The 25,877-nt window shown below is 46.9% G+C and overlaps 1 protein-coding gene across 1 annotated transcript; it reads right to left on the bottom strand.

Annotated features, from left to right (window-relative positions):
* Window positions 1–1,146: 1,146 nt before the first annotated feature.
* syde1 (synapse defective Rho GTPase homolog 1) lies at window positions 1,147–25,877 on the bottom strand. The gene is made up of 8 exons (XM_018745467.2): window positions 25,690–25,877; window positions 11,958–12,809; window positions 7,933–8,865; window positions 5,585–5,814; window positions 5,279–5,405; window positions 4,393–4,574; window positions 3,095–3,365; window positions 1,147–2,954 (listed from the first exon to the last, which is right to left on the bottom strand). The coding sequence occupies exons 1-8, from the start codon at window positions 25,772–25,774 to the stop codon at window positions 2,470–2,472; spliced, it is 3,165 nt and encodes a 1,054-aa protein (XP_018600983.2). The 5' UTR covers window positions 25,775–25,877; the 3' UTR covers window positions 1,147–2,469.

Below are 25,877 nucleotides of genomic sequence, written 5' to 3'. Positions count from 1 at the left end.
GGGGGTCTCTCTCGTTCCCGAGTATTGACATTTAATGACACGCCAATTGTTGGAAGGGCACTGAGCTCGGGTGGGGATTAAAGTTTCCTAATGGAACCTGCTGAGGATGGATTTGTTTCCACCCAGGGATATCACACTGACTTCCCACATGCAAAACAGAGTCTTGTACTGGCTTTCTGTCGCTTCTTTAAAATCCAGATCAGGAACCAATGAATGAAGGAATGTTGAATGAGCTCCCTCTGTCCCTCAGAGCTGCTGAAACCCTCCTAGAGTACAGGAGGACCAAGAGTTCAATTCTTTCAGACCCGTTTCTCTCCTGATGGCTACATAAAGGAGTCCAGCACCATGTGCTGTGATTATTTATGTTCACCGTATTTGCTTTTTAAGTGTCACTTCTAGAGGCAGCTACTTGACGGGTGTGAACCAGCAACATGGTGGTGTCAGACACACGAGCTCTGCTTTGATAATCCTGTGTCTAAAGCTCTTCATGTAATTTTTTGCTCTGTTTTAAGTGTCTTTGGAAAAAAGTGTATGCTAAATAAATGAATGTAAATGCTGCTCTAAAATACCAAATTATGCCAGAGACCTTTCATTATGGAGTAAAGGGAGTACTTTGTTTTAATTCCTCTTATCTCGTATACGTTACCTCTTATTTCTTATACTTTACATGATTTTTAATGGCCCTGTTATATATTAAAGTAAGATCAAACCAAATGTTGTGGGGCAGTATGGTGGCACAGCAAGTAGTGCTGCTGTCTCACAGTGCCTGGGTGGTATAAGAGGATGGGGGTTCAATCCCTGCTCAGTCTGTGTGGAGTTTGCATGTTCTTCCCATGTCTGTATGGGTTTCCTCCTGCTGTCCAAAGACATGTTGTTTGGGTTCCCCTGGAGCGTGTGAGTGACAGAGAGAGTGTGTTCTGCTGATGTATGGATGAGTGACCCAGTGTAAGTAGTGTATCTAGCAATGTAAGTCACCATGGTGAATAAGGTGTGTGGGCTCATAACACTGCATAGTATCCATTGTAAGTCTCTTTGGAGAAAAGCATAAAATAAATGATGATCTCTCCAAAAGTGAAATTCCATTCCTTTACAGTTCATTGGTTGTAAATAGTGCAACACAACTCAGCTGTAAATATAATACGGTGCTTTGTTTTATTTTTGGTAGATAACACTGTATGGCATATTGCAGTACCCATTTATAACATGAATGTAAAGTTGCACACAGATTTACACATATGCATAGGAAACAAAAAAAAAAAAAAACATGGTACAAGTGCTTATGATATGTGCAAGATCAAGTAATACTGTTTAATACAACTGAAAAACAGACAAGGCTGAGTGAGAAATGGCAAACGGAAGCCGACGAAAAAGGCCGGACGAACTCAGTGTCTCCTATTTTACACCAGGAACACACATTTGGCCCCTTGTTGCGTATGGCTGCTTCATTCCTTCTGTGGTTTTACATCATCACAGTTGGCTAAATATTGTACCGTGCCCAGGATTCATTCAAATAATGCAAACAACAGTAAAAAAAAAGTCATATTTCAATAAAAATAAGCAGCAAGTTCAAAAAAACAGAAGACTGTGATATAGAAGTGCAATAAAATTATGTCTTTGGTCAGTCTATGTGTGCAAGCAATTGCATAGTCTTGAATGTGCGTGCGTGTGTGTGTGTGTGTGTGTGTGTGTGTGTGTGTGTGTGCGTGCGTGTGCGTGTGTGCACGAGACCGTTAGCATGTTCTTTGCGAGTGAGTCCGACACTCTGCCCATACTGATAACCTTCAAGTTATTATATAATTACACAAAATTCTCTGAATGAGGGTTTTTTTTAAGTGCCGTCTCGCTTGACACAATACAAATAATAACAAGAGTATTAAAAAATTATTTTAAAATGTTCCTTCTTTGGGTTTTCCATGAGACTGAGGAAACGCGGCACAATAATGAAATCGTGAATTGATAAATCAATCCTGAAAGTAACCTGTCCTCACAAGTAATTTGCCAATAATTCATCGTTCCTTTGGCGATAGCTTTTTCCCGTGATCCTTTGAGTTTTCGTCAAAATCGAGGACACAAAACACACACAGCAGAGCCTAACAGTGTACCTTAAAGAGCGGAATGTGACAAATGGAGTTTAACGACTGTAGCTGCAGGGCGACACTGCACACGGTTTGTCCAAAAGCTTATAATGACGACGGCAAAATCGTCCGAAATGGAGGGAAAAACCTCACGCAACTTCAATTAACGCTCATTAATACCACGTTTTTAAAATACGTTACAATGCTACGATGTTGTCAGTTTACACGTATTGGCAGAATTTTAAAAAAATTTAAAAATCATTGAAGCAAAGGTCGTTGCTTTTCGTCTTTCGCGAGGATCTCCATCGCGATTTTTCTTGATCGCGATTTTTCCGAAAGTTCCCTCGCTCAGTTCGCTTTCTGATTTGTTTGTGTCCTCCTCAGGGTGTCGCCATCAGAGACAGATGTTGATCTGCTTGGCCAGCTCCCTCTCCAGGTCCAATATGAGCGTGTCAAAGTCCTTCAGGCTCAGTCGGCAGGTGAACGGGGCATCCAGGTCCAGGGCGTCGGGGTCCAGGGAGAACTCATCCACGTAGGGCGGGTCCCAGCCACTCTTCTTCAGGCTGCCCCGGTCCACCTGCTCCTCTTCCTCATCGCTGTCGCTTCCCGCCACCTCGTCGTAGTCTGCCTCTGTGCTCGACAGGAAGTCCCCACCACAGATGGTCCAGTCCCCAGCATAACGGTTGCAAGGCGGGCTCTCCAGGCGGCCCCGGCCCCTGCGGGACACCACTGTTTCCTGGGCAAGGTCCAGTCGCAGCGGGGGCCGTGGGCCCCGCTGCTGCGAGGTTTCTTGGGATGCGGTGTGAGCAGCAGAGGATGATGACAGTGAAGTGGTGGGAAAATGGCTTCGAGACTCATTTGTGGGTCTACCTAAGGGAACTGAAGAAGAAGAGAAACTCAACCCAACACAAGGGTGAATCCAAAGTATTCAAAACCCCCGTTTGTACATGGGGATTAGAGGGAAATTTCAGTGTATTGTGCACACAAACCACGTCTCACACACACGTATATACACTTACTGGGCCACAGTTGCAGCAGGTAGTGCAAGACCTCAATGTGCCTCTTGAAGTCCACAGCGCTGGCGATGTCCTCGCTGTGGGAGAAGCCCCGGCCCCCTCGCTGGGACCCCCCTGTTCCCTGCCCCCCCGGGATCCCTGGCCTCCAGGATTCCTGGGTGGGGGTGAGCAGCACTGGGCCAAAGCAGACGGCCAGGTTCTGGCACGTCATGCGGTTGCAATCGCTGTGGGATGCCACCAAGCTGAGATGGTCCAAGAGCAGCGTGAGTGTAGCCTGAGAGAGGGTGGACCATGGGACACCAGGTAAAAAGGGGGAGTAAAACATTGACTTCCTGAGTTAAAAATGTTATAACTTTTCAAAGACACCATCATTTTCCAAGTGATACGTTTTTATAGCATTTTTCTTCTTTGCTTCACTACAAACAAGACATTTTCTAAAAATTGTGACTGGAGTGAAGGCAACCTGCGTTTACACGTTCAGCCAGTAGGAGGCAGTAAGGAGCACATAAAGTCACCACCTTAATTCAACACATTTGCACAGTGTTTACGTCTCATGTCTGGTGTTCCCGAATTTCCATGACCAGTAACGAGGAGGGATGCCACATGCTTATGGGGTGAGCCGTCAGCAGTCAGCACTAAATAGGAGTTTGTGGAGACGATGTGTTTTTATTTTCGGTTATTTTGAATTAGTATTAATTTTAATGCAGCCAGGATCTTAAAAAAAATCCAATAAAGTGAACAACCCTAGGAATGCATAAAATCAACAGGGGCTGCTAAAGTTGTCTTTGAACGTTTCGGTTCTTTGTTTGGGTTTCTTCCTCTCAGTAGACGGTCTCTGGCAGAGCCCAACACGTGGAAAGCTTCCCATGTGCCGAAGCGAAGAAGGCGACGAAAGTGTTAAACTTCCTGCCGTCAGCGGAGAGCAAAACAAAAATCTGTGTAAACCAACAAGAAAATCGAAGAGGAAGCGGTCCGGGGTGTGATGCAGCAACATTCAGTTTGGTGGCCAACTGCCAACGATGGGGGGGGCAAAGGGCCAGATTCCTGTGCACAGGCCCCTCCCCCCCCACCGTCCCCCCACCATCCCCTCTTTCCTTCCCTCCGCTACCCACGGCAGCTGCTCATCTTCGGCACAACTGCAGTGGAAAATTTATTCCCACCTAATAAATACAAACGGCATATTTGAGGGGACACACATCTGGCAGTACTTGCTGGACAGTTCTATAACCCGTAACTTATTTTCCATTAATATTTGAGGAACAAAATGGAAAAGAGAAATAAACGAGAAGAGAGAGACGGACCTTCTCAGGTTCTGGCAGACACCGCAGCAGGGACACCGTGCTCTGCGACCGCTGAGCATCCGCCTTTACCCTGCAGGAGGCGCTCCGGGGCGGCCGCAGGGACATGGCCTCCAGCACCACTTCGTAGAGTGTCTTGGTGATGAGCGGCGACGGGAGCTCGCGCAGGTAGTCCTTCAAGATGCCTGAGCGTGGATCAAGACCCAGAGATCAAGAAACGCTCACACTGAGAACCTTATTTATTTTATATACTCTACATTATACAGTACAGTACTGTACATTATTATAAAATATACACTATGTATAATATATATATTACTCTATACAGTATATGTTATATGCTTTATTTTATTATAGATACAATTGCATTTCTACTATAAATGACAGTGTTTTTGCCCGCTTCCTAATTTTGTCTGCAAAATTTTCGTCTGCAAATTTCTGACACTGTGTTTTCAGGGCGTACCAAAAATTTGCAGATGAAACCTTTATCGGCAAAATCCGAAGCTCGCGTTTCCGAATTAAAGCAGTTAATTGATTAATTAAAGCAGAGCGGGCTAAAATCCCTCCACAGCGAGTTAAAGGACTGAATTACAGGGGCGTCTGGTTGCAGTCGTTGCAGCTAAAGGTGACGCATCCAGCTATTAAGTATAAGGGGACTATTGCTTTTTCACACGGTGCCAGCTGGTGTTAGATAACTTTGTTCATTAAATAAAAAATGTATTATTTGTTCATGTACGGGCCCTTTATCTGATATTAGATTTTGGCTGACGACTTAATTAAATTTAAAAAAAAAAAAAAAACTTTTTCACGGCATTGTTGACACGTACATACATGCGCTATATAGCAATATTAAATTTGATATTATTTCTAAGTGACAGCAAGAACCGACCAGTGATGACGTTGATATCGGGGTACAGCTCTTCAGTCAGGGTGACCGCGGCGCTGTCCCTCTCGAAGGCGTCCCTCAGCTCCTTCTTCACAGCCGCCGAGCCGCACAGGCGGTACAGCCCCACCACCTGGGGGCGCCGAGAGTCGCACGCACTTACATACAAACTCACACAGACCACTGGATGCACATACAGGGTCACGCACTTCAGGCAGTAAGAGAACAGCGGCACACGCGCAAACACAGCTTTATACCCTCGCTACGGTAGCTGAGACCACCGGCGGGACCCCCGTTAATTCCCCCGCTCACCTTCAGCCCTCTCTTCTCGATCTCAGCCACGCTCTTCTGGATCAGCAGCGGCACCTTGATGGCGGAGGCCTCCTTCTCCACAAGGAGACGGAGCTGTACCCCAAACACGCTGGAAGGCTGGAGGTCGCTGGGCCGCGGGGACGGGCTCTCCCACTGCTCCAGGAGCGTGAGCTTCACGTAGAGGACGCCCCGTGGCTCCAGCTTGACGCACAGCTGCTGGGAACGGGAAGCTGGTGGGGCAGCGAAGGAGCGAGAGGATGAGAATAACGATTAGTCTGAAATGGAAATGAAGTCACCCGCGTGTGCACGATCAAGGCGGCAGCAGGTGGCGTAGTGGTTAAAGCACTCGATGGACCCAGGTTTGAATCCCACCTCTTGCTGTTGTACCCGTGAGCAAGGTAGTTACCCTGAGTTGATACAGTAAAAATTAACCAGCTGTATAAATGTGTAAATCAGTGTAAGTCTCTTAACACTGTAAGTCGCTTTGGAGAAAAGCATCAGATAAATGAAAAATTTTTAATAATAATGCAGTACAATGAAAAGCCGGCTCTGCGGGAGCACAACAGGAGACACCAGTTTAGATTCCCGACCCTCGGCACCGTAGGTCATACGTACCGAGCAGAACGTCCAGCGATACGCGGTAATAAAGGTTACCGAGCCGTTGGATAACAAAGGGGCCTTAAAATATTTTTACAGATCAAAGACGCCTTATAATTCGTGCAACGCGCTGAAAACAACGAAGGGAAAGACAATAGTTTCCTTTGTGAGGTTTCTGAACAGGGCCTCCTTGTTTCGACTGGGAAGAAGCTTTGTGAAAACAATGCAAACTGGCTCCCAGTAAGTGTTGTGATCCAAACAGACATATATAGCATACGGCTGAATCATATTTAAGGACTGTAACAACATGGTAACTAGAGGATTTTGAGTCCAGCTACAGGTGTTAGTCATCAACAGGCTCTTCTCCTAAGTCACTTAAACTGCTGACAATGATTTACCCCTTTATATTACACAGCAAGGTAATTTTTACCGTATCACTTCAGGGTAAGTACCTCGGTCAAGGGTACTACAGCAGGAGGTGAAATTCAAACCTGGGTCCTTCGAGTGGAAGGCAGCAGTTCTAACCACTGCGCCACCTGCTGCCCTAATGCAGGTAAAGCAGATTGAAAATGCTGCTTAGAAGCACTGAAAATAAATCGGGAAAGGAATACTTCATGTTTCGGCTCTTTCGAAGGGTTGTACCGCACCATCATCGGGAAAAGGAAAGGGACGCCTGCCAAAAATCTGATCTTGTTGAGTCAAAAATCTAATTTGTCATCCTTTCTCTGCCCATTTGCCACGTTTGCACAACTGGCAGACCTGTCGCTGGCCCCCAAAACCTAAACGTGCAAAAACGTCTTTTAGCACAATGGTGCTGCGTACGCCGGCCCCTCGACCGTGTGTCAAGTCGTGCATTTTAAATTATACAGTCAGCACTGAACTTTGTGAAGACATTTATATTAAATTATCATTTTTATTATGGTCATTTTAAATGACCACATTTACTCGATTTCAACCGACATTCATTGCAAAATGGGCCCTATATTTAGAGATTTAGAGATGCATCTTTGCAAAAAAAAAAAAAACATAACAGCAAGCCCACAGGACAAGAATGAAGCAAATAATGAAAATGATAAATTACAAAATGGGCCCTATATTTAGAGATTTAGAGATGCATCTTTGCAAAAAAAAAAAATAATAACAGCAAGCCCACAGGACAAGAATGAAGCAAATAATGAAAATGATAAATTATTCTTAGGTTTTCTATTGTATCAAAATTGTAACAGCGGAGAAAGATGAAGTGCAAAAATATATGAATGATTTTATATATAATATATATTTGCCGATTTTCTGTTCACTATCAACCTGTGAACATCCCTCAAAATGAGACTCTTGTTGGACTGGAGTGAAGACTCTTTTAAAGGGCACTTTGGGGTCCAAATCTAGGATCGATATTGACAGGTGTGGCACTAGCGTCGGCCATCACTCAGCTGAAGACATGTGATGGTTTTCAGGTTGTTTGAATAAAAAAATGTACATCCTGGAATTTCTGAAATACAGAAGCCAGTAAAAATTTCTTTTACGGTGTATTTTTTGCTTACTATAGATAGAGCTGAGATTTTGACAGAAGCTCAGCAGCGAATAAATAGAGGGACATCTGTCTTACTGAGCTTTTACTGAGTTTGACTTAGAGGTCAAAATGACTTTGGGGTTATGAACAAACTGAGTTATGAACATATAAAGTCCCAAAGACACCCCACCGGATGATCCTTCACCCCGAAGAGTCATTGATCTCCCGCTGAGCTCCTCACCTCTGAACAGCGGTGGGATGGCCAAGGCCCCCAGGCAGCAGACCCGGTTGCGTGCAGGAGCAGCGGGTGCCGGTGGTGCGCCGCCGGGGGGCGCTTGGGCGGAGCTAGGCTGGGGTGCGAGGACCACCAGTTTGAGCAGGCGCGCCCGCTCCAGCTCCAGGTTGAAGGTGTGGTTGAGCGGGAGGGTCGCCCCGCGGCACGTGAGCAGGCCGGTACGCGCGCGCGTCACCCCGTCCACCTGGATGGCGCAGAACACCTCCCTGGTGGCATCGGCCCTTGACGAGCGGAACAGCTCCTCCGCACCCAGCAGGTGAACGGTGAGGAGGCCGGAGACGCGCTGAGCGCAGCGCGGCTGCTCCGACATGCAGTACGGCCGGAACGAGCTCAGGTCCGACACGCCGTCCCCCGTGCCCCTCGGAGGGGGTGGAGGAGTGGTCTGAGGCGACGACGTGGCCCCCTGCTTGGGTAGGAGCTCCGGGGAGTCCCCGTCGCTCAAGTAGCCCCCCTTGCTGGCGGATCGGCCCCGGGAGGAGCGACGCTCGGGCCGGGCGGGAGCGCTGGTATCCAGGTGGTAGCGGCTGATCACGTTGCTGGAAGCTTCCTTGCGCACACTGGGTGGGGAGGTACTGCCGGTCCCGCCCCCAGCCCCATCCCCACCACCGACGGCGGAGCCTTGACCGTGTCGCTGCGAGCGCGATGACCGCAGGCTCAGCTTGCGCCGTAGTTCTGGCAGCTTGCGCATCTTCATGGAGAGCCGCCGCACCGTCCCGGGGGACTTGATCCTGTCCATCATGCTGCTGGCTCCGCCCCCGCCGCCCTTCTTCTGCGCCCCAGGGCTATCTGAGGATGCTCCAGCACCGCTGTTGGCGCCAGTCCCACTCCCGTTGGTCTCTCCTGCCGTACTCAACACCTGCACCTCCTGCTGGGGCACATCTGGGAGGAGCGAGAGAACAGGAGGCGGTAAGGTGCGGTAAACAAGGGGAAGGAAGCAGGACGGAGGAAGAAAAAGCGGATGAAGGAGGAAGAGGAACTGTCATTATGGGCAATCTGTAGGGAGGAGGTGCAGCTGCTCCGAGGGCGACGGCAAAGCGTTCATTCGCTCAGGATAAATGTACAGGAAGGGTGAAGTTACACCTACATGTGTCTGTATCCTAACCAAACAGGAAATGCTAAAAAAATCTCAAATGCCTTGTTTTATGTTGAGAGAAGCACAAGAGGGCTTCTTAGGATGTAGGAACTGGTCATGATGTCCCAGACTGGCAACTAAAATTCAAATCCTGAGTTTCTCTAACCAGTCATCTATCAGTCATTTAATAATATTATTATATCAATAATATTATTCATTACCTGATGCTTTTCTCAAAAGCTACTTACAATGTTAAGGTCACAATTATCACATACTTGCACTCATTTACCAATTTTTAGAGCTGGATAATATTACTGGAGCAATTCTAGGTTAAGCACCTTGCTTATAGGTACTAGAGCCAGCGGTGGGGATTAAACCTACAACCTTTGGGGGCAAAGGCAGGAGCTCTAACTACTATGCTACCAGCTGTCCCCATTTATAAATAAGATAAAATAATATATTTTATGTTATTTATAATATTTAATACAAATAAACATGTTTATTTTTACATTTATTATAATGATAAGGATAATAATAAGTTTAGCGGATGCCTTTGCCTAAAGCAACTAGATGTTGTTTGTGCACCAAGCTATTTACAATGATTTACATTGTAATGTATTCATATCCATGTATCTGATGCTTTTCTCCAAGCAATTTACAGTGTAAAGGTACTTACAATTACTCACCCATTTACACAGCAGGATAATTTTGTAGGGTAAGCACCTTGATCAAGGGCACTACAGCAGGAACTGACATTGAAACCCAGGTCTTTTGTCACATGGCACAAAGTGAACCTGGCTCGCACGTCGTCGAATGCAGTAAACGATCCCACAACCGTAACAAATACATGAAAAGCATTTGGAATGTATGTTATGTATGAAACAATAAGTGACTATGCGCATGTACAATAGCGACTAACGTTGAGGGCCTGGGACCTATTATTATGGCTTTATAGAACAGCACTTCACACAAATTGCCTGTAAGTGGATAAAAGCCCCTATTAAGCGGAACCTTAATTAAAACATGGTATTTTCCTAGTGGCCATCACTGCAGCGCTCTTTCGTGGGAAAGGACCGTTCTCTGGAGGGGCGCCGAACGTTTTTAATCATTCCTCAGATAGGGCAGGGAAGAAGTCAATAATCGCGAGGCCCGCGGACTACAAACGTGACGTTAATAAAGCCGATCTCCGTCTGCCGGTGCAGCTCGGATAAAAGAGCGAGCGCTGAAAAAAACGACCGTTACCCCAACCTTTGCAAAGCAGGCCAGAGGAGAAAAAACGAGGTCCAAGCCCTTACGTAACGGCGTTTGAATTTAAACAGACCGTGCCTTCTTTGGGAAGGAAAGCGGCCCATTCTCTGAGGTTCGCAACGGGCGGATGGCGCAAGTAGGGGCGCCTCGCAGGAACAGTCTGACGACGGGTAATTGCAGCAAGAGGCGAGCGTTGCCCAACGGGGACGGTCCCGTTCCACCGCTTTGCTAGAACAGTCCGCTCCTCCACGGGGAATTAATCCCATTTATAAGATAGGAATTCCTGGGCAACCACAGCTTTCCACTGCTGACAGTGTACTCTGGCGTTGGCCACGACTGCCAGCTAATGAGCTTGCTGCTTTTTTCCGGAAAGCTTGACAGCTACCCAACCCAAACGGCGGCTGCCCGAAGAGGAACGCGAACAGAAAACCTTTTCTCTAAAGAAGTGGTTTGCAGCGCTCACTGTATCTGCCTGTAACAGGGTACATTGCGGTAATTGCAGAATAGTTTATTACGTTTATTTTGGAATCCTAATGACAGTCAAAGTGAAATACACTTTAGACCCGGTATAATGTTGGCGAGGGGGTCCAAAATCTGGGATTGCGTTATGATCCCATGTTGCATCGATTTTCCATATTTTAACAATTCCCATGGTTTGAGTTTACAGTTACGAAGCGACCTAAAGGACGTACCAGTAAACAGTAGCAACACTTAGGTATTTACTAAAAGTTTTGTATGTTCGACCTGTATTAACGCCCCCCAGCCAATACGTGTCAATCAAGAGCAGTATAAAAGGGGCAGCTGGTAATGCAGTGGTTAGAGCTGCTGCCTTTAGACCCAAAGGTTACAGCTTTGAATCCCACTTCCAGCTGTAGGACCCTTGAGCAAGGTACTTATCCTAAATTGCTCCAGTAAAATTACCCAGCTGTATAAATAGGGAAATAATTATAAGTGACGTTGGAGAAAAGCATTAGCTAGATGAATAAACGTAGAAGAACGGGAGGGTCGGACACCTTCAATGCTACTGCCTTTCACAGACTCTATAGACTGTCGGTGATCAATAACAGATCAGGGATGTTACTGATGGGATGAGTCGTCAACAACCGGTAGCGAACAGGAGCTCGTTCAGAGAACGTGTTTTCCGTTGTGATTGTTTTAAATGAATTTTCATTTCAGTGTCGTTTGAAATTAAAAATTTTAAACTGAAAGGCGTCACTCAGTTGCTTGATTAACTGCACGTCCAAGTCTGGGTTGCAGTGGTCCGGAGCCTATCCCGGGAACATGGGACGCAAGGCTAGCTAGGGTTCACCCTGGACTGCACACCAGTCCAGTAAAGGCAACTGAAAAGCCTTAAAAAGTACTTTTTATTTATTAGAGCTACATTTTTACAGAACCCTTCCCATAAATGACTCAGGGATCTCGGGATCAAGTAGTGTTATCAGCGATGACTTGTGGTAAATTTCAAGTTGAGGATTCCGGTCTCAACTGTGTCCGTAAGTTGAGGAGCCAATGCGTCCGTGTTACGATTATGAAAGTTATCGAATCTGAATACGTTCCCACCCCCACGACAGCTCGGTGGGTCTCACCGGTGAGACAGTGTGTGAGGGTGTGTGTTCAGTGCGCACTCAGTAGTGTGAACTCATCCCAGTACCTGAGCTCTCCTTCTTCCCAACTACGTCTGTCTCCACTGTAAACTCTTTGGATTGAGTAGCCACCCAATGGCTGGAGGTTTCCAGCGTGCACTGCGGGCCACCGCTGCCGTGACGTTCCATCTGGGACGCGCTATGGCTGCTGCTCCCCAGTATCCCTGCCCTTCTTTGGGTCCTTGTCTGGGGATCCCTCCTACATTCATGTATGGCCTCGGTGTCCCTCCTTCTCCAGGGGTCTCCATAGTCCACCCTGCACCCCCTGGCTCCCCCGCGGGAGTCCTCCTCTTCTGGGATGGGGTTGTACCAGATGTTGCTCTCCTCATTGCCCCGCCTCCACTCGGCCAGGCAGCTAGGGAGGGAGTGGGAGACATCTTCTCCTACCTGGCTCTTCCCTGTGGACAGTACCCAGGCTCGGCTGCTCCGCTCAAGGGTCTGCAGGTAGGCCCCCTGCCCAGAGAGCTTTGCTGCACTTGAGGAAATGCACACCTCAGCGTAGCCCCCTGGCGGCCGGGTAAGTTCTGGAAGGCCTACGCTGAACGAGTCACATGGAGCGCTACAGCTGTCCAGGCTGTTGTCCTCCACCAGGGTCTTCTGGCTCCATACCTGTTTTGAGGTCTGCCCTGTTCCTGAGGAGCTCTCCCATTCCTGAGCTCTGGAACCCGGGCCGTGGGGTCCCTCCGCAGAGGGCGAGTCCCGCAACACAGAGGAAAGCTTGGCCCAGTTCTGCTTCTTGGCCACGGTGATCTGAGTCCCGCGTCGGGTCGAATCCTCCGCTGGCGCCGACAGAAAGGACTCTGCCTCCGCTGCCGAAGTCGACGAGGAGCTTTGGATGACGTTATTATTCCCTGGGATGTCTAAAGGGGACAAAAACGCCATTACTTCCACTGTAAATAATCCTAACTGCTATTGTCCAACTTTGTCTTTTTCCTGTTTATTTGTGCCGATGAAAATAAACAAATACGCAACAATGTAAGGTAATTGCGAGTGAAAAAGGAACCCCCTGTAGGATTAATTAGAGCGAGCGAGGCTCTGGAGGCGCTCGGGGTACTCTATTTGTTTATGTTATTATGGAGCCAATGAAAATAGGAACAATGTGGACCTCGTTTCATTTCGCCACTGCTAATTGGCGCGTTCAAAAAAAGTGCGAGGAATGTTCGGCCTGCGGCCTCGGCCTTGAAAACAGACGCGAAGTCTTTCGAAATTCAATAAACAACGATGGATGGCGGCAGAGGGCACCCCCCCACCCCCGTTCCCCGTTCCCCGAGCACGGGTGTCACAGACAAAGGAACGCGTCCCACCAAATTCTGCGTCTCGGTCTGTGGCATTTCACAGCTCTCAGGAACAGTTAAGGGACCGGTTACGGTTACGGAACGTTATAGGAGATGCAACAGGAACGGTGACAGGAATAGTTCCAGGAAAATCACAGAAATTTCCTAGCAGTGAATGCCTTTCCTGGCTGATGACACTGCCTGGAGGTGACTGCAGGGGCAGCGAAGCGGCAGACGAGCTTAATGTTTTACTAGGCACGGGGTGCACATTAACCAGAACAAAGCAGTGGTGAAGCAGAGGTGAAGGATTTTTATTCCTGACCCAGAGGCTGTTGGCTCAAATCCCACGCAGGGCACTTTCAGCAAATGCTTTACTTGGTGAAATACTGATATCCTTTAATGAGTCATCAGTCGATGCTAAATGGTGGGTTTTAGCAACTTTGGTCAGGGTGCACAAAATACACCAAAAAAATAACACAGTAAATAAAGGTATGTATGACATATGCCACCCTCTTTATGAAGGACTCAATTTATTTAATTTCAACTTGTTTTTATAGACCAAAGTTGACCAAGGTTCGTGATAATACGCAGCAGTGACCGTTAATTATAGAGAAAGTCAACGGGCAGTTTACATTTACATTTATTCATTTAGCAGAAGTTTTTGTCCAAAGCGACGTACATCTCAACAAAAGTACAATTTATGCATTACATTAAGAGAAGGAGACATAGCTGCAGACATGAAAATCTCAAGCAAACCTAGTTTGTTTCCTACCACTTGCTGCACCGAGGTTCATCGTTTGAGTAGGTGCATAAGACACAGGATAGAGAAATCCCGATAACACACACACACACACACACACACACACACACACACACACACACACACACACACACACACACACACACCGTCTGAACCGCTTGTCCCATACGGGGTGGCGGGGAGCTGGAGCCTAATCTGGCAACACAGGGCACAAGGCTGGAGGGGGAGGGGACACACCCAGGATGGGACGCCAGTCCATCGCAAGGCACCCCAAGTGGGACTCGAACCCCAGACCCACTGGAGAGCAGGACAAGGGCCAACCCACTGCACCACCGCACCACCGCACCCCCAACCCTCCCATCAATTTTTTTTTTTTTTTTTAAATATTATAAGATACACAAATGAGCAAGTAAAATGCCAGAGTAATGGCTGAATAAAGGTTGTATCTGGGGATGCTTCTGGAGTTACGATGCATGAACAGTTACACCATAAATGAGCTGAAGAGATCTTGGGCGAAGTGGATCTGGAAAAGGTGGGTTTTCAGACCCTTCTTGAAAACAGACAGAGTTTCCGCAGTTTCTGAGTGACAGGGTGAAGGTCATTCCACCCAAATGGACCCAGAACCGAGAGCCTCCGAGCTTTGCCTTTCGTGCGGGGGACCACCAAGCGAGCAGAAATAGATGAGCGAAGGGGCCTGGCTGGGGTGTAGCAGTTCATCAAGTGTTGTAAACAGCTGGGAGCAGTTCTATTGATGTATTTGTAGACAATAACCAGGGTGAATTTGATTCGGGCAGCTATAGGAAGCCAGTGCAGAGAAATGAGTAGAGCAGATGCATGGGAACACTTTGGCAAATCAAACACAACTTGTGCAGCAGCATTCTGTATCAGCTGCAGAGATCTGATGGCAGTAGCAGGAAGGTCACACAGGAGAGAGTTGCAGTAGTCCAGATGGGATGTCACCATGACCTGCAGAAGTAGTTGGGCAGAGTCAGTAGTGAGGTAGGGACGGATCCTACGAATATTATGCAGGATGTATCTGCAGGTCCGGGTTGTGGCTTCGATGTGCTGAGAGAAAGATAGACTTGAGTCAATTGTCACTCCCAGACTCTTAGCCGAGGAGGTAGGCAAAATGAGTGAGTTGTCCAGTTTGATCGATAGATCGTGACAGGAGGACAGACCAGTTGGGAGGTGAAGAATCTTTGTTTTGGAGAGGTTGAGTTGGAGGTGGTGATCATGCATCCATGAAGAGATCTCCGACAGGTAGGCAGCAACGAGTGCGGAGATGTCTGATGCACTAGGTGGAAAGGAGAGGAAGTGCTGGGCATCATCAGCATAACAGTGGTATTTGAATTCATGGGAGGCAATGACTGGACCGAGGGAGGAGGTGTAGATGGAGAAAAGAAGAAGACCCAATACCGAGCCCTGCGGAACACCGGTTGAGAGAGGCAGGGGAGAAGAACGAGAGCTCAGCCAGACCACTTGATAGGATCTGTCAGAGAGGTAGGACTCAAACCATCTTAGTGCTGCACCTTTGATCTCAAGCTGGTTAAGACAGGAGAATAAAATCTGGTGATTGACAGTGTCGAATGCTGCAGACAGACTGAGGAGGATGAGGACCGAGGAGAGGGTAGCAGCTCTAGCAGCTTGGAGAGCGTCAGATACCGCCAGAAGGGCGGTCTCAGTGGAGTGACCAACTTTAAAACCAGACTGATAACCATCAAGGAGATGGTTCCTGGTGAGGAAATCAGACAGTTGATCACAGGCCGCCTGCTCGAGGGTTTTGGACACGAAGGAGAGGAGAGAGACCGGTCTATAATTTTCAACCAGATTGGGGTCCAGGGAGGATTTTTTTAACAGAGGTGAAATTAGAGCGGTTTTGAAGGCAGCTGGGAAACAGCCAGAGGAGGGTGAGGAGTTGATGATCGCAGAGATGAAGGAGGAGGGTTGCGGGGAAATGCTCTGAAGGAGTGATGATGGGATCAGATCAAGCGAGCAGGTGGTGGCTCTGCGTAATATCAGGAGGTCAGTGACTTCAGATTCAGAGAGCGGCTTGAAGTTGGAGAGGAGGTGAGGAGAGGAAAACAAGAAATTGTCAATTGCAAAGAAAGGGAGAAAGACAAATCTCTAGGGGTCCAAGTACTGTGTTTTCCCACCCTTCCTGGGCACTGTGGTGACAGGGGACCTGTGTGTGATACAGCTGAACCCTTTGTTAAGGTGGTTTACAATACGAGGTCTGTACACACAGCTACTTACCCCAATTTACCCATTTATACAGTTGAGTAATTTTTACTGTATCAGTTCAGCATAGGAGTCTTGATCAAGGGTGGGATTTGAACTCAAGAAATCCATAGCCTTCAATTTGAGGATGACGACTCTACTCTAATGCCTCCAGCTGCCTCACACACCGATGACAGCCCTTCTTCATTATCAACAAATAAATGATCATAAGGAAGGCATATTAATCCCACTAATGATTTTTTCAGGACTCACAAGCATCACATTTTAAGGTATCTTAAGAAAACAGGGTTCATAAAGTCTCAGCTTAAACTAAAGTATTACAAACGCGAACCAGTGGTCTGAACAGGGCCTTCGTCTCCAGTACAGCAAACCCTAATGGACCGAATTACGGTGTTGACAGTGAACCGACAGCAAGTAGCGATAGCTGGGCTTGACTCATCGACTTCAGTTCCGCGGTGCGCTTAAATATTTTAAATGAACTGGGAACTGTACTTCTTTTTCGGTGAGTCACGGCCCTGAGAGAATCTGTGAATAAGATAAAAAAATGACCAAAGAAAGGAATTAAAGCCTGAATGAGGGAGAGAGAGGAGGAGATGGAATGAAAGGGGGACGGAGAGGAATGGAGTTCGGGGAGCGTGGGGTTGGGGGGGGGGTAGTCGGGTTGCAGGAATGTATGGCAGTCCAGCTCAGCAGCTTCCCTTCCCATGACATCCTGCACATCTGGACAGCTTCCTCGTGTTTCCGCATGTGACTCGCGAGACGCGAAGATACGTCTGTCTAAGGCCGCAAAATACACAGCCGCTCTGTCGCTAGGCAACCAATTGTTTACCTGCCGATCAATTTAGGTCTGCAGCCCAAAGACGTTCTTTGTCCCTTATTCTGGTGGATTAAATACCCAGCCACTGCACTTTTTTTGCATATGTGTGTATCAAGGCCCTGCTGCTGCACAAGAACTCGATGATGCAGCACTCACCCTCGCACACACACACACACACACACACACACAAAACACATCACTACAGCCAACCCCTGCGACCGGACAGGAAGCCACTCAGTTGAGCACGCCTCATAAACATCAACAACATCGAGACAAAAATCCAAACACATGTACCGGGACGCCTGCCCGCTGCTCACTAATGAAAGTGGGCGGACACACAGCAACTATGGGGGACGGCAGCTGCACCGCTAGTCGTCGGCAACAGCAACGAAGCAGCTGTGTAACACAGCGTCACAGCGACATCCTCGAACCCTCACGGGCAGCCCTCCAGCACAGGAAGTAGGGTGTTACAGTGTGCTCACTGGGGCTGCAGACTACTTCCTTTGTGAGGAGGGTCGCCAGCGATCTGAAGCAGGATGGGGGTTGGGAGACAGATTTATGATATATTAATGTCATATCTGGCCTTATACACCAGGAATGTCTGTAATGTTAATCGTTCGTTATTCATGTTACTCATGCTGCGGATCATGCAGAGTCTGCGGCGAACTTTTCAGATTCTTTTTTTAACACGAGGAAGAGACGACAAGACGGATGAGGAATGGGGCAGAAGAAGAAGAAGGAACAAACAGGGTCATTCTTTGAGGGCTACGCCTGGGTCAAGGGCTGCGCTCAATGGCCAGTCTGTCCTTCGGACCCCAGCACAGCTGAGGACGCGGTGGTCGGGGGAAGGGGGGTAGAGTAATCGGGGAGGAGAGCACACACTCGCACACACTTTGCCCCATTCACTATTCATCACAGATCCCCAAAAATACACACACACACACACACACACAAAGCACAGCTTCATTCACTCTAAGCCGTGTTCATCCACTCCGTGCCGTTCATTCACACGTCGACGCAAACTGTTCCGCGACCTCGCCCGGTCCCTCCGTGCCCCCATGGAAAACACGCCGTGGTGCCTTTACTGCTTCGATGGGGCCTTTTGCCATAGCTGCTCCCACCTTCACGTGCACATTACACACACATGTGCGTCAATGGTTGACTTCCAAGTGTGTTTCCCCCCCCCCAAGCGGTGAAGTAACCGTTTTTGTTTGGTTCAACTCTTTTTTTCAGTCATTGATTTGTGACGTCCAGTATTAAACGTCCAAAATTGGTTCAGGCTGTTCTGACTGAGAAAGAAGAGACTGTTCCAGAATTCTGGAACACGGGCCTAAAACACAAAGCCTCCTCCTGAATCCGCACCTCCCATCTCCATGATCCAAATCTCCCCTAACCATTCCACATACCAGGGCCTCCTCGTTCCCCTGCCCCCCCCCACGAAAAAAAAAAAAAAAAAAAACATGCAATAAAATAACGAAATAACCACTCCAGAGGAAAACTCAGCTGGGAATCAAACCAGACTGTCGAGCTAAGAAAGGCGCTCTAAAGCCACGCTTTTCGAAAATCACCCTCTCAAATCTAATGGAACGACAGTAAAAATGAAAATAAATAAGACTTTTAAATATTTAAACGCTTTGGGCAGATCTGTGGTTTGACCCACCTTTTTTTTTATTGGCCTCCTCTGAGAGGCACATGAGTTTCCCAGAATTCGGTTCACTAGCCGCAATACAGATCCTTGTGAAAAACGTTACTGTTTCCTCGTAAGCCGTCGCTGGAGAAGCAGCGGACGACTTGCTTATATGTTACTCGTGGTCCTCGAGAGCCTGGAGGTCAGGCTGCGACTGCCCACCGGGAACACGGGGACTTGAAAACGAAAACACACACACACACACACACACACACACACACACAGAAACAAACAGGGCATTTCCAGGGATAATCTCACAAATAATCTCATCGTTTTGGGAGCATTTTTCCCTCCGAAATTACAGGAACCCTCTGCTTAGTCGATGGGCTGATAGCGAATGGCTCTACAGGAAAAGACCAATGAGAGTGAGCCATTTTTCGCTGTGTCCATGGAAACTCATTTAAACAATGCATTGGCCTGTTTCTCCTTTACTCAAAAGAGTTACAATAATCCTCAAAATATATTAATGCCAGGCCTGGCATTAAGTGCTTTAACCTCTCAGTTTTTTTTGTCTGGCGATGCTGAATAAAACTCAGTTTGGGCACCGAGCCCCTTCTTCACGGTGGCTTCATGAATGGTGGCCATGTGAGTCTGCTTTTATTTCCGTCACTCTTCGGAGGAGTGCCGTCACACCCTTTGTTGCAAATTTAAACATAACCATTATGATTTCAGAACAAATTACAGTACACACTTTATTGCAGTCTGACAGCGTGTAGGTGGACAATTCCGGGTCATTGTCACAGATGGCGCCCAACAATGAAGAGTACAAAAAACAATGGAAATATGGAAACCACTCTTTGTGGGTAGAAAACAGATGAATCAGACTTAAATTCTGGTCTGCTATGTGACAACATATCATTAGTAGGGAGCACAGGACTATTTGCTAACATGGCTTAAAAAAAAGACGGGAGACCAGAATTTACAGGTCTTTGGTCTGACCCAATGGTGCCGTAAACAATCTATAGGTCTTTGGTCTGATTCATAGGTACTACACACAATCTATAGGTCTTTTGTCTCATCTATAGGTATTACAGACAACCTACAGGTCTTTGGGTTCATCCATAGGTACTACAGACAACCTAGAGGTTTTTGGTCTCATCCATAGGTACTACAGACAATCCACAGGTCTTGGTCTAATTTATAGGTACTACAGACAACCTACAGGTTTTTGGTCTCATCTATAGGAACTACAGAAAACCTACAGGTCTTTGGTCTCATATATAGGTACTACAGATAGCCTAGAGGTCTTTGGTCTCATCCATAGGTACTAGAGACAAGCTACAGGTTTTTGGTCTCATCTATAGGAACTACAGACCTACAGGTCTTTGGTCTCATATATAGGTACTCCAGGCAATCTATAGGTCTTGGTCTAATTTATAGGTACTACAGACAACCTACAGGTCTTTGGCCTCATCTATAAGAACTACAGATAACCTATAGGTTTTTGGTCTCATCTATAGGAACTACAGACCTACAGGTCTTTGGTCTCATGTATAGGTAATCCAGGCAATCTGTAGGTCTTGGTCTAATTTACAGGTACTACAGACAGCCTGGAGGTCTTTGGTCTCATCTATAAGTACTACAGACAGAACTTTGGTCTATTCCCACAGTAATTTGTACAGTGCATTAGTCTAAGACATAGTAGAAGGCAGTGTTCAGAAAGAGAAATATATGCAAATTGACTTAAGAGTGTATTTCTCAAATTAATGTAAGTTGTTTTTTCTTTTTCAAGTGTTTTTCAGAAGCCTCTACAAGGCTTTTGGACTCATACTGTCGATCCTTAACTCTATCTATACGTCTGTTGCTGTTGATGCTGTTCAGTATCACTGAGTTGAAGTAGAGTCTTGGTGACCACATAGTGCCTCCAGCATGTTCTGTCCTCCACTTGTACTCTACTCTAACTCTGCAGTACAACGATAAAAGCCTCTATTGCTTTTTTATCAGCGTACAAAATTGTGTTGGGTCCACACTCTCGAATGATAGTCCACATAATGGAAGCCTATTCATTATATATATATATATATTTATTTCTTTATATTATATATAATATGTACCTGTTTACTGTGCTTAACATCCCTTATGCAAGTGTTTTAATGCTCACTCTAACTTTGCAGGAGAAAGACAGGACTTTGCCTGATGTAATTTCAGTGAGCTCCTGCTGTTTATCTCTTTTTTTACTCCCAAGACTTCCCTAATTACATTCTAAAAATCAGAATGATTTCTGCAGGGCACTCTGCAGGAAACGCAGGAAAAGGAAGTTGTAAAAAAAATTAAAATATGAAAATATTTCCCAGCTGAAAGAGAGGAAGTAGAGGCCGGGGAAGTATATTTGTCTTCCATCAATATGGCCATATGTTTAAACAGGGCTTCATAACCACAATTCGATTAATAGGCACAAATATAAATCATGTTAAAATCAAAAGTATCAACAACTGAGATTTTCAGTTTTTGATTCATGAAAATGAATGTCTGTTTTCCTATGTTCTTCATCTAAACACTGAATTATAATGAGAAGTAGTTTTTTGCCTTTATTACTCCTAAAAGGAATTAAAATCAATGCAACTGAAGTTACGCAATGTTTAAGAAATTTAAAAATAAAAACCACAGGTTAACTCCCGATCACAGGGTTAAGAAGAAATACAGGAGCCCGTGCGCTCGCTGCGGGGTTTCTCCAGGGGTTGTACGTCTTTTTGCTGTTATTCTGCATGCTCCGCTGCCAAAGAAGGCAACTTAAATTTTTAAAGGAAAAAAAAAAAAGAAAAAAATGAAGAAAGACAGAGGTGACATGCAGAGAAAGACCGAGAAAAGGATGACTGTGTTTTAGCAAAACTCATGTGGTTGACAGATGGAGAAAAATAAAGAACTCTATTGACAGTCACTGGTGTCCTTTATCTCGCTCTCTCTCTCTCTCTCTCTCTCACACACACACACACACACCCTAACCCTAACAAACCCTTGACTCCTGTTCTTACACTTCAACATGTTAATTGCATCTGGATCATTAAGAACACATGCACCTTGCCTCTACCTGTTGCGCACACACACACACACACACACACACACACACACACACACACAAGGAACATCCTTCCATCGACTACAGGTGGGATGCTCTGTCAAACAAGGCTGTCAACTTTTTTTGAGAACGAAGAGGCCTCTTTAAATGCAGGATTTGGTAGTGCAGCCAAAGCTTAAACCCTCCATGGATCACATTAACACTGCAAACCAGAGAATATATTGCTTCTTCCTTCCGTTGCTGGACGCGCACACACACGCGCGCACACACTCGTCGGGAAAAGGGGCACTGTAAACACAATGTAAACAGACGCAGCCAAGTCCTGAGTCAGGCGCACTTTCACAATCGAGTAGCAGCGGTGTGCGACACACACGCGCGCACACACAAATGGACACACAGTGCAGCCTGCCAGCTTCTTTCCCTATTTTAGACATAACAAGGAGTCAAAGAGGGAGTGGAGGGAGAGGGGTGGGGGGTGGGCAGAGAGCAGAGAGCAGAGGGGAATGAAGACGGAAGGAGGAGGTATGAGAGAGGAGTAGAGCGAAGGGAGAGGGGAAGAAAGAAAGCAGTCCGACGTGTGTAAAAGGGCAAAAATGTAAATGCATAACTAGAGGAAGGGAAGAAATTAGTGTGCGGCCCCCCACGACGAAGCCCTCGCGGGGGTACCCAGTGACAGATGTTAAGTTCCACGCTACCGGACAAGTAAACTTACGAACAGCCGGTGTGTGCCGGGGCGGGACGACACGGCCAGTGGTGACGGCTCCATCCAGAGTCAAAGGCCCTCATGCGAGTGTCCAAGAGTGAGTCTGGAGCACAACCTGGCAACCGCTCCACCCATCACTTAAAACCCTTGGAAGGCTTTCTGGTATAATTGTTTCATTTTACTTCCATTAACTAACATTTTTACGTTTATTTACCTTTTCACGCTCAGTTCGTACACATTGATGAGTATTGGAATTATTACTTATTACAGACAAATAAAGTAAGGTGGGGATGAGTGACCCAGTGTAAGTAGTGTATCCAGCAGCGTAAGGTGTGTGGGCTGGTAACACTGCATAGAGTTCATTGGAAGTCGTTCTGGAGAAAAGTGTCTGCTAAATAAATAAACGTAAATGTAAGGGTTCGAAAGGCTCGAAAGGTTTTAGAGCTGCTTCTCTAAAAAAAAAAGAAAGAAGAAGGAGACGCTATAGCCGTAAACCGTACAGCGGTCAACTGTGAGCTTCGCTCTCAACGAGCGTGCCGAGCTAATGTGTCGAGGATAATGTCTTTACGATGTTTTTCTACCGCTAAGTAGAGAGGCTCGCGAGAAACTGGGCGAAATAATTGAGGGCCTGCGACTGCCACCACCTGCAATTCTCGACACATCTTAAAACGCGCACATATGTTAACAGCACCGCACGCGGTGACATCCATTATCAGTGGCTGCCGCTGCTAGGAATGTTCCAGATGCACGGCAGATGCCATAAAAAAATGTGCTTATATTTTAAAGTGTTAACCGATGTGTTTACATATGACACATAAAATACATACACACATTATATACTGTATACGCCTTTTCTAATTATATCACGTCATATACAAGATTCAGTCAAAAAGTACCCGCAGCGATGTCTTGCTAAAAAGTTATTATAAACACATTACTATTAAAAACATCACTGCGGATACTTTTTGACTTAACCTTGTATATTAGTACATTATATCTCAGCTGCTCCAGTGGGTCTGGGGTTCGAGTCCCGCTTGGGGTGCCTTGCGACGGACTGGCATCCCGTCCTGGGTGTGTCCCCTCCCCCTCCAGCCTTACGCCCTGAGTTGCCGGGTTAGGCTCTGGTTCCCCGCGACCCCATTTGGGACAAGTGGTTCAGAAAATGTGTGTGTGTGTGTATCTCAGCTGGTTAAAAAAAAAAAAGCTATAGTGAAATCCCACATTAAATCAGCAATCAATTGGATCAACATGTCAAAGAGCATCTTGTCAAATATTAAAGTCAATTTATAATTATATAGAAACATGCAAAAAAAAAAACCTTTTCTAGGGTTACCTAGGTGGACTTTGAAGGCCTAAAAACGATATTAATGTAGCAATTGTGTTAATAAACTTCAGTTCAACTCAGTTTATTGTTCTAGAGTGCTCTTCTCACACAGTGACACAGAGCGCTGATTTACCATGGTAATTACTTGTATAGTAATGAGCATAAAGTGGTGTTTCTAAGGTGGTAAACACAGAGCCACTGAGAACGAACTGGCTGTCACCTTGCCCTCGCGCCTCGATCTCAGTCACGCTCGGAATCCATTGGGGCTCGGAGCATTCATTAAAACATATTATAATAGAGCATAACCTTTTGTAACAATGTGTCACAACCAAAGAATCCGAAAACAGTCGCTGGAGAGAATCAAACCCCGGAGGCAGCGACCCGAACAGCATCGTAAATGGGACAAGGCCCCTAAATGACATTTCAAAGGTTGGTACCCTGTCCCCCTCCCATCCAAATCGCCATGGAAACCTGTGCCTATAGGAGGCGATACACTTAAAGCTGGAGGGTTGCATCTGCAAAAAATTCCCATCTGTACAGAAGCAGAATTAAACATCATAAACATACTTGAGACACACACACTGGGTGACACACACCGATGCACATCTTCGCACAGGGTACTCTAGCACAGGAACAACAAGGAAAAGATAGTGTGGACCTAGAACCCATGAAGTGGGATAATGATATTGGATATGGGAAACATATCGTCAGGCATGTGAACCGGGACCTGGGAATTTGGGTCATAGACCTAGTAAATAGGATCTAGTAACTTGGACCTCAGACCTTGGAACATGAACTTGGATTCTGGGAAAAAGAAACTAGGATTCTGGACCTTGGAAAGAGGATCTAGTAACTCAGACCTCGGGACCATGAACTTGGATTCTGGTGCAGAGGAACTGGGATACCGGAGCTTGAAAATAGGATGGTAACTCGGACCTCAGACCTTTGACCATGAATCCCGGACATAGTACCTGGGAATTTGGATCTTGGACCTGGGAAATAGGACCTAGTAACTCAGACCTGGGATCATGAACTTGGATTCCAGGACAGGGGAACTGGGATACTGGACCAGAGAAATAGGATTTAGTAACTTTGACCTCAGACTTTTGACCATTGACCATGGATCCCAGACAAAAAAGCTGGGAATTTGGATCTTGGACCTGGGAAATAGGATGTGGTGCCTAGGACCTCGGACCTGGGACCAAGGACCGCTCGCGGCCCCTCCTAATCGCCTCTCTTGACCGGTTCCGTTACGTAAGAGACGCGCGCTTGCAGACAGAAGCGCTCTTCTTGCGACATAACGGTACCCGGTCCCGGCTACCATGGTTTTACTGCGCCGATCCCTGGAACCCGAGCTAAACCCACTGGGAAGGAACCCCGTGAGGTGAGGGGCCGCGCGCGGAAGGAGCCCGTGGCGCGGAGCGCGCAGAATGCGGGGAATGTAAACACGGCGCGCGCAGCAAACGATCGATCGGCAGCAGCTCCGGCGGCGCACGCGCTCGCGACGAGCGCGAGCCATCGGCGCATCAGTAAATGCCCCCCCACCAAAGAAAAAAAAAAAATAAAAAACTGCGACAAAAAGGAAGCAAACTAAGCAGCGAAGCCGAGAGACTGGTCATATTTAATAACTTTATTCTGTCTTTCAGAGTCGCTCGGCAGGAATTCGGAAAAAAAGGAGTCAAATAAAGTAAAAGTAGACGAAATAACGTGAAGAACATCAGTTTTCTTATGAATCATAAGATGTGAGTGTATACTAGAGATGAAGAAATAAAGTGAAGTTGTGTGTTGGGCTTGCAGGCAGGAAAAAGAGGTGAAAATCCCACGACACGAGAAGTTCAAGTTAGTAACACGAGCGATTCGCTCGTGAAAGAAACACGTCGCGTCGGGAGATCATGATTCCCAGTTATTGCGCCTCACTTACCGCCCACTTTGGGCTCCGTCTTGCGGCGCGATCTGTCTCGGCCCCGGAGCCGGGAGAAGGTCCTCTTGAGCAGCGGCTCGGCCATGGCTCTGCCCCGGGAAAAGTGAGCGCCGATCGGGGGGCTCTCCGGCACCGCACCGCAGCTCAGCTCCGCGGAACACAGTGCGCGGAAACCAGAGACGCGCGCG

Source organism: Scleropages formosus, chromosome 1, assembly GCF_900964775.1.
Source record: "Scleropages formosus chromosome 1, fSclFor1.1, whole genome shotgun sequence".
NCBI classification, from domain to species: domain Eukaryota; kingdom Metazoa; phylum Chordata; class Actinopteri; order Osteoglossiformes; family Osteoglossidae; genus Scleropages; species Scleropages formosus.
The sequence above is the reverse complement of the archived record's forward strand: the minus strand, read 5'-3'. Positions and strand labels throughout refer to the sequence as shown.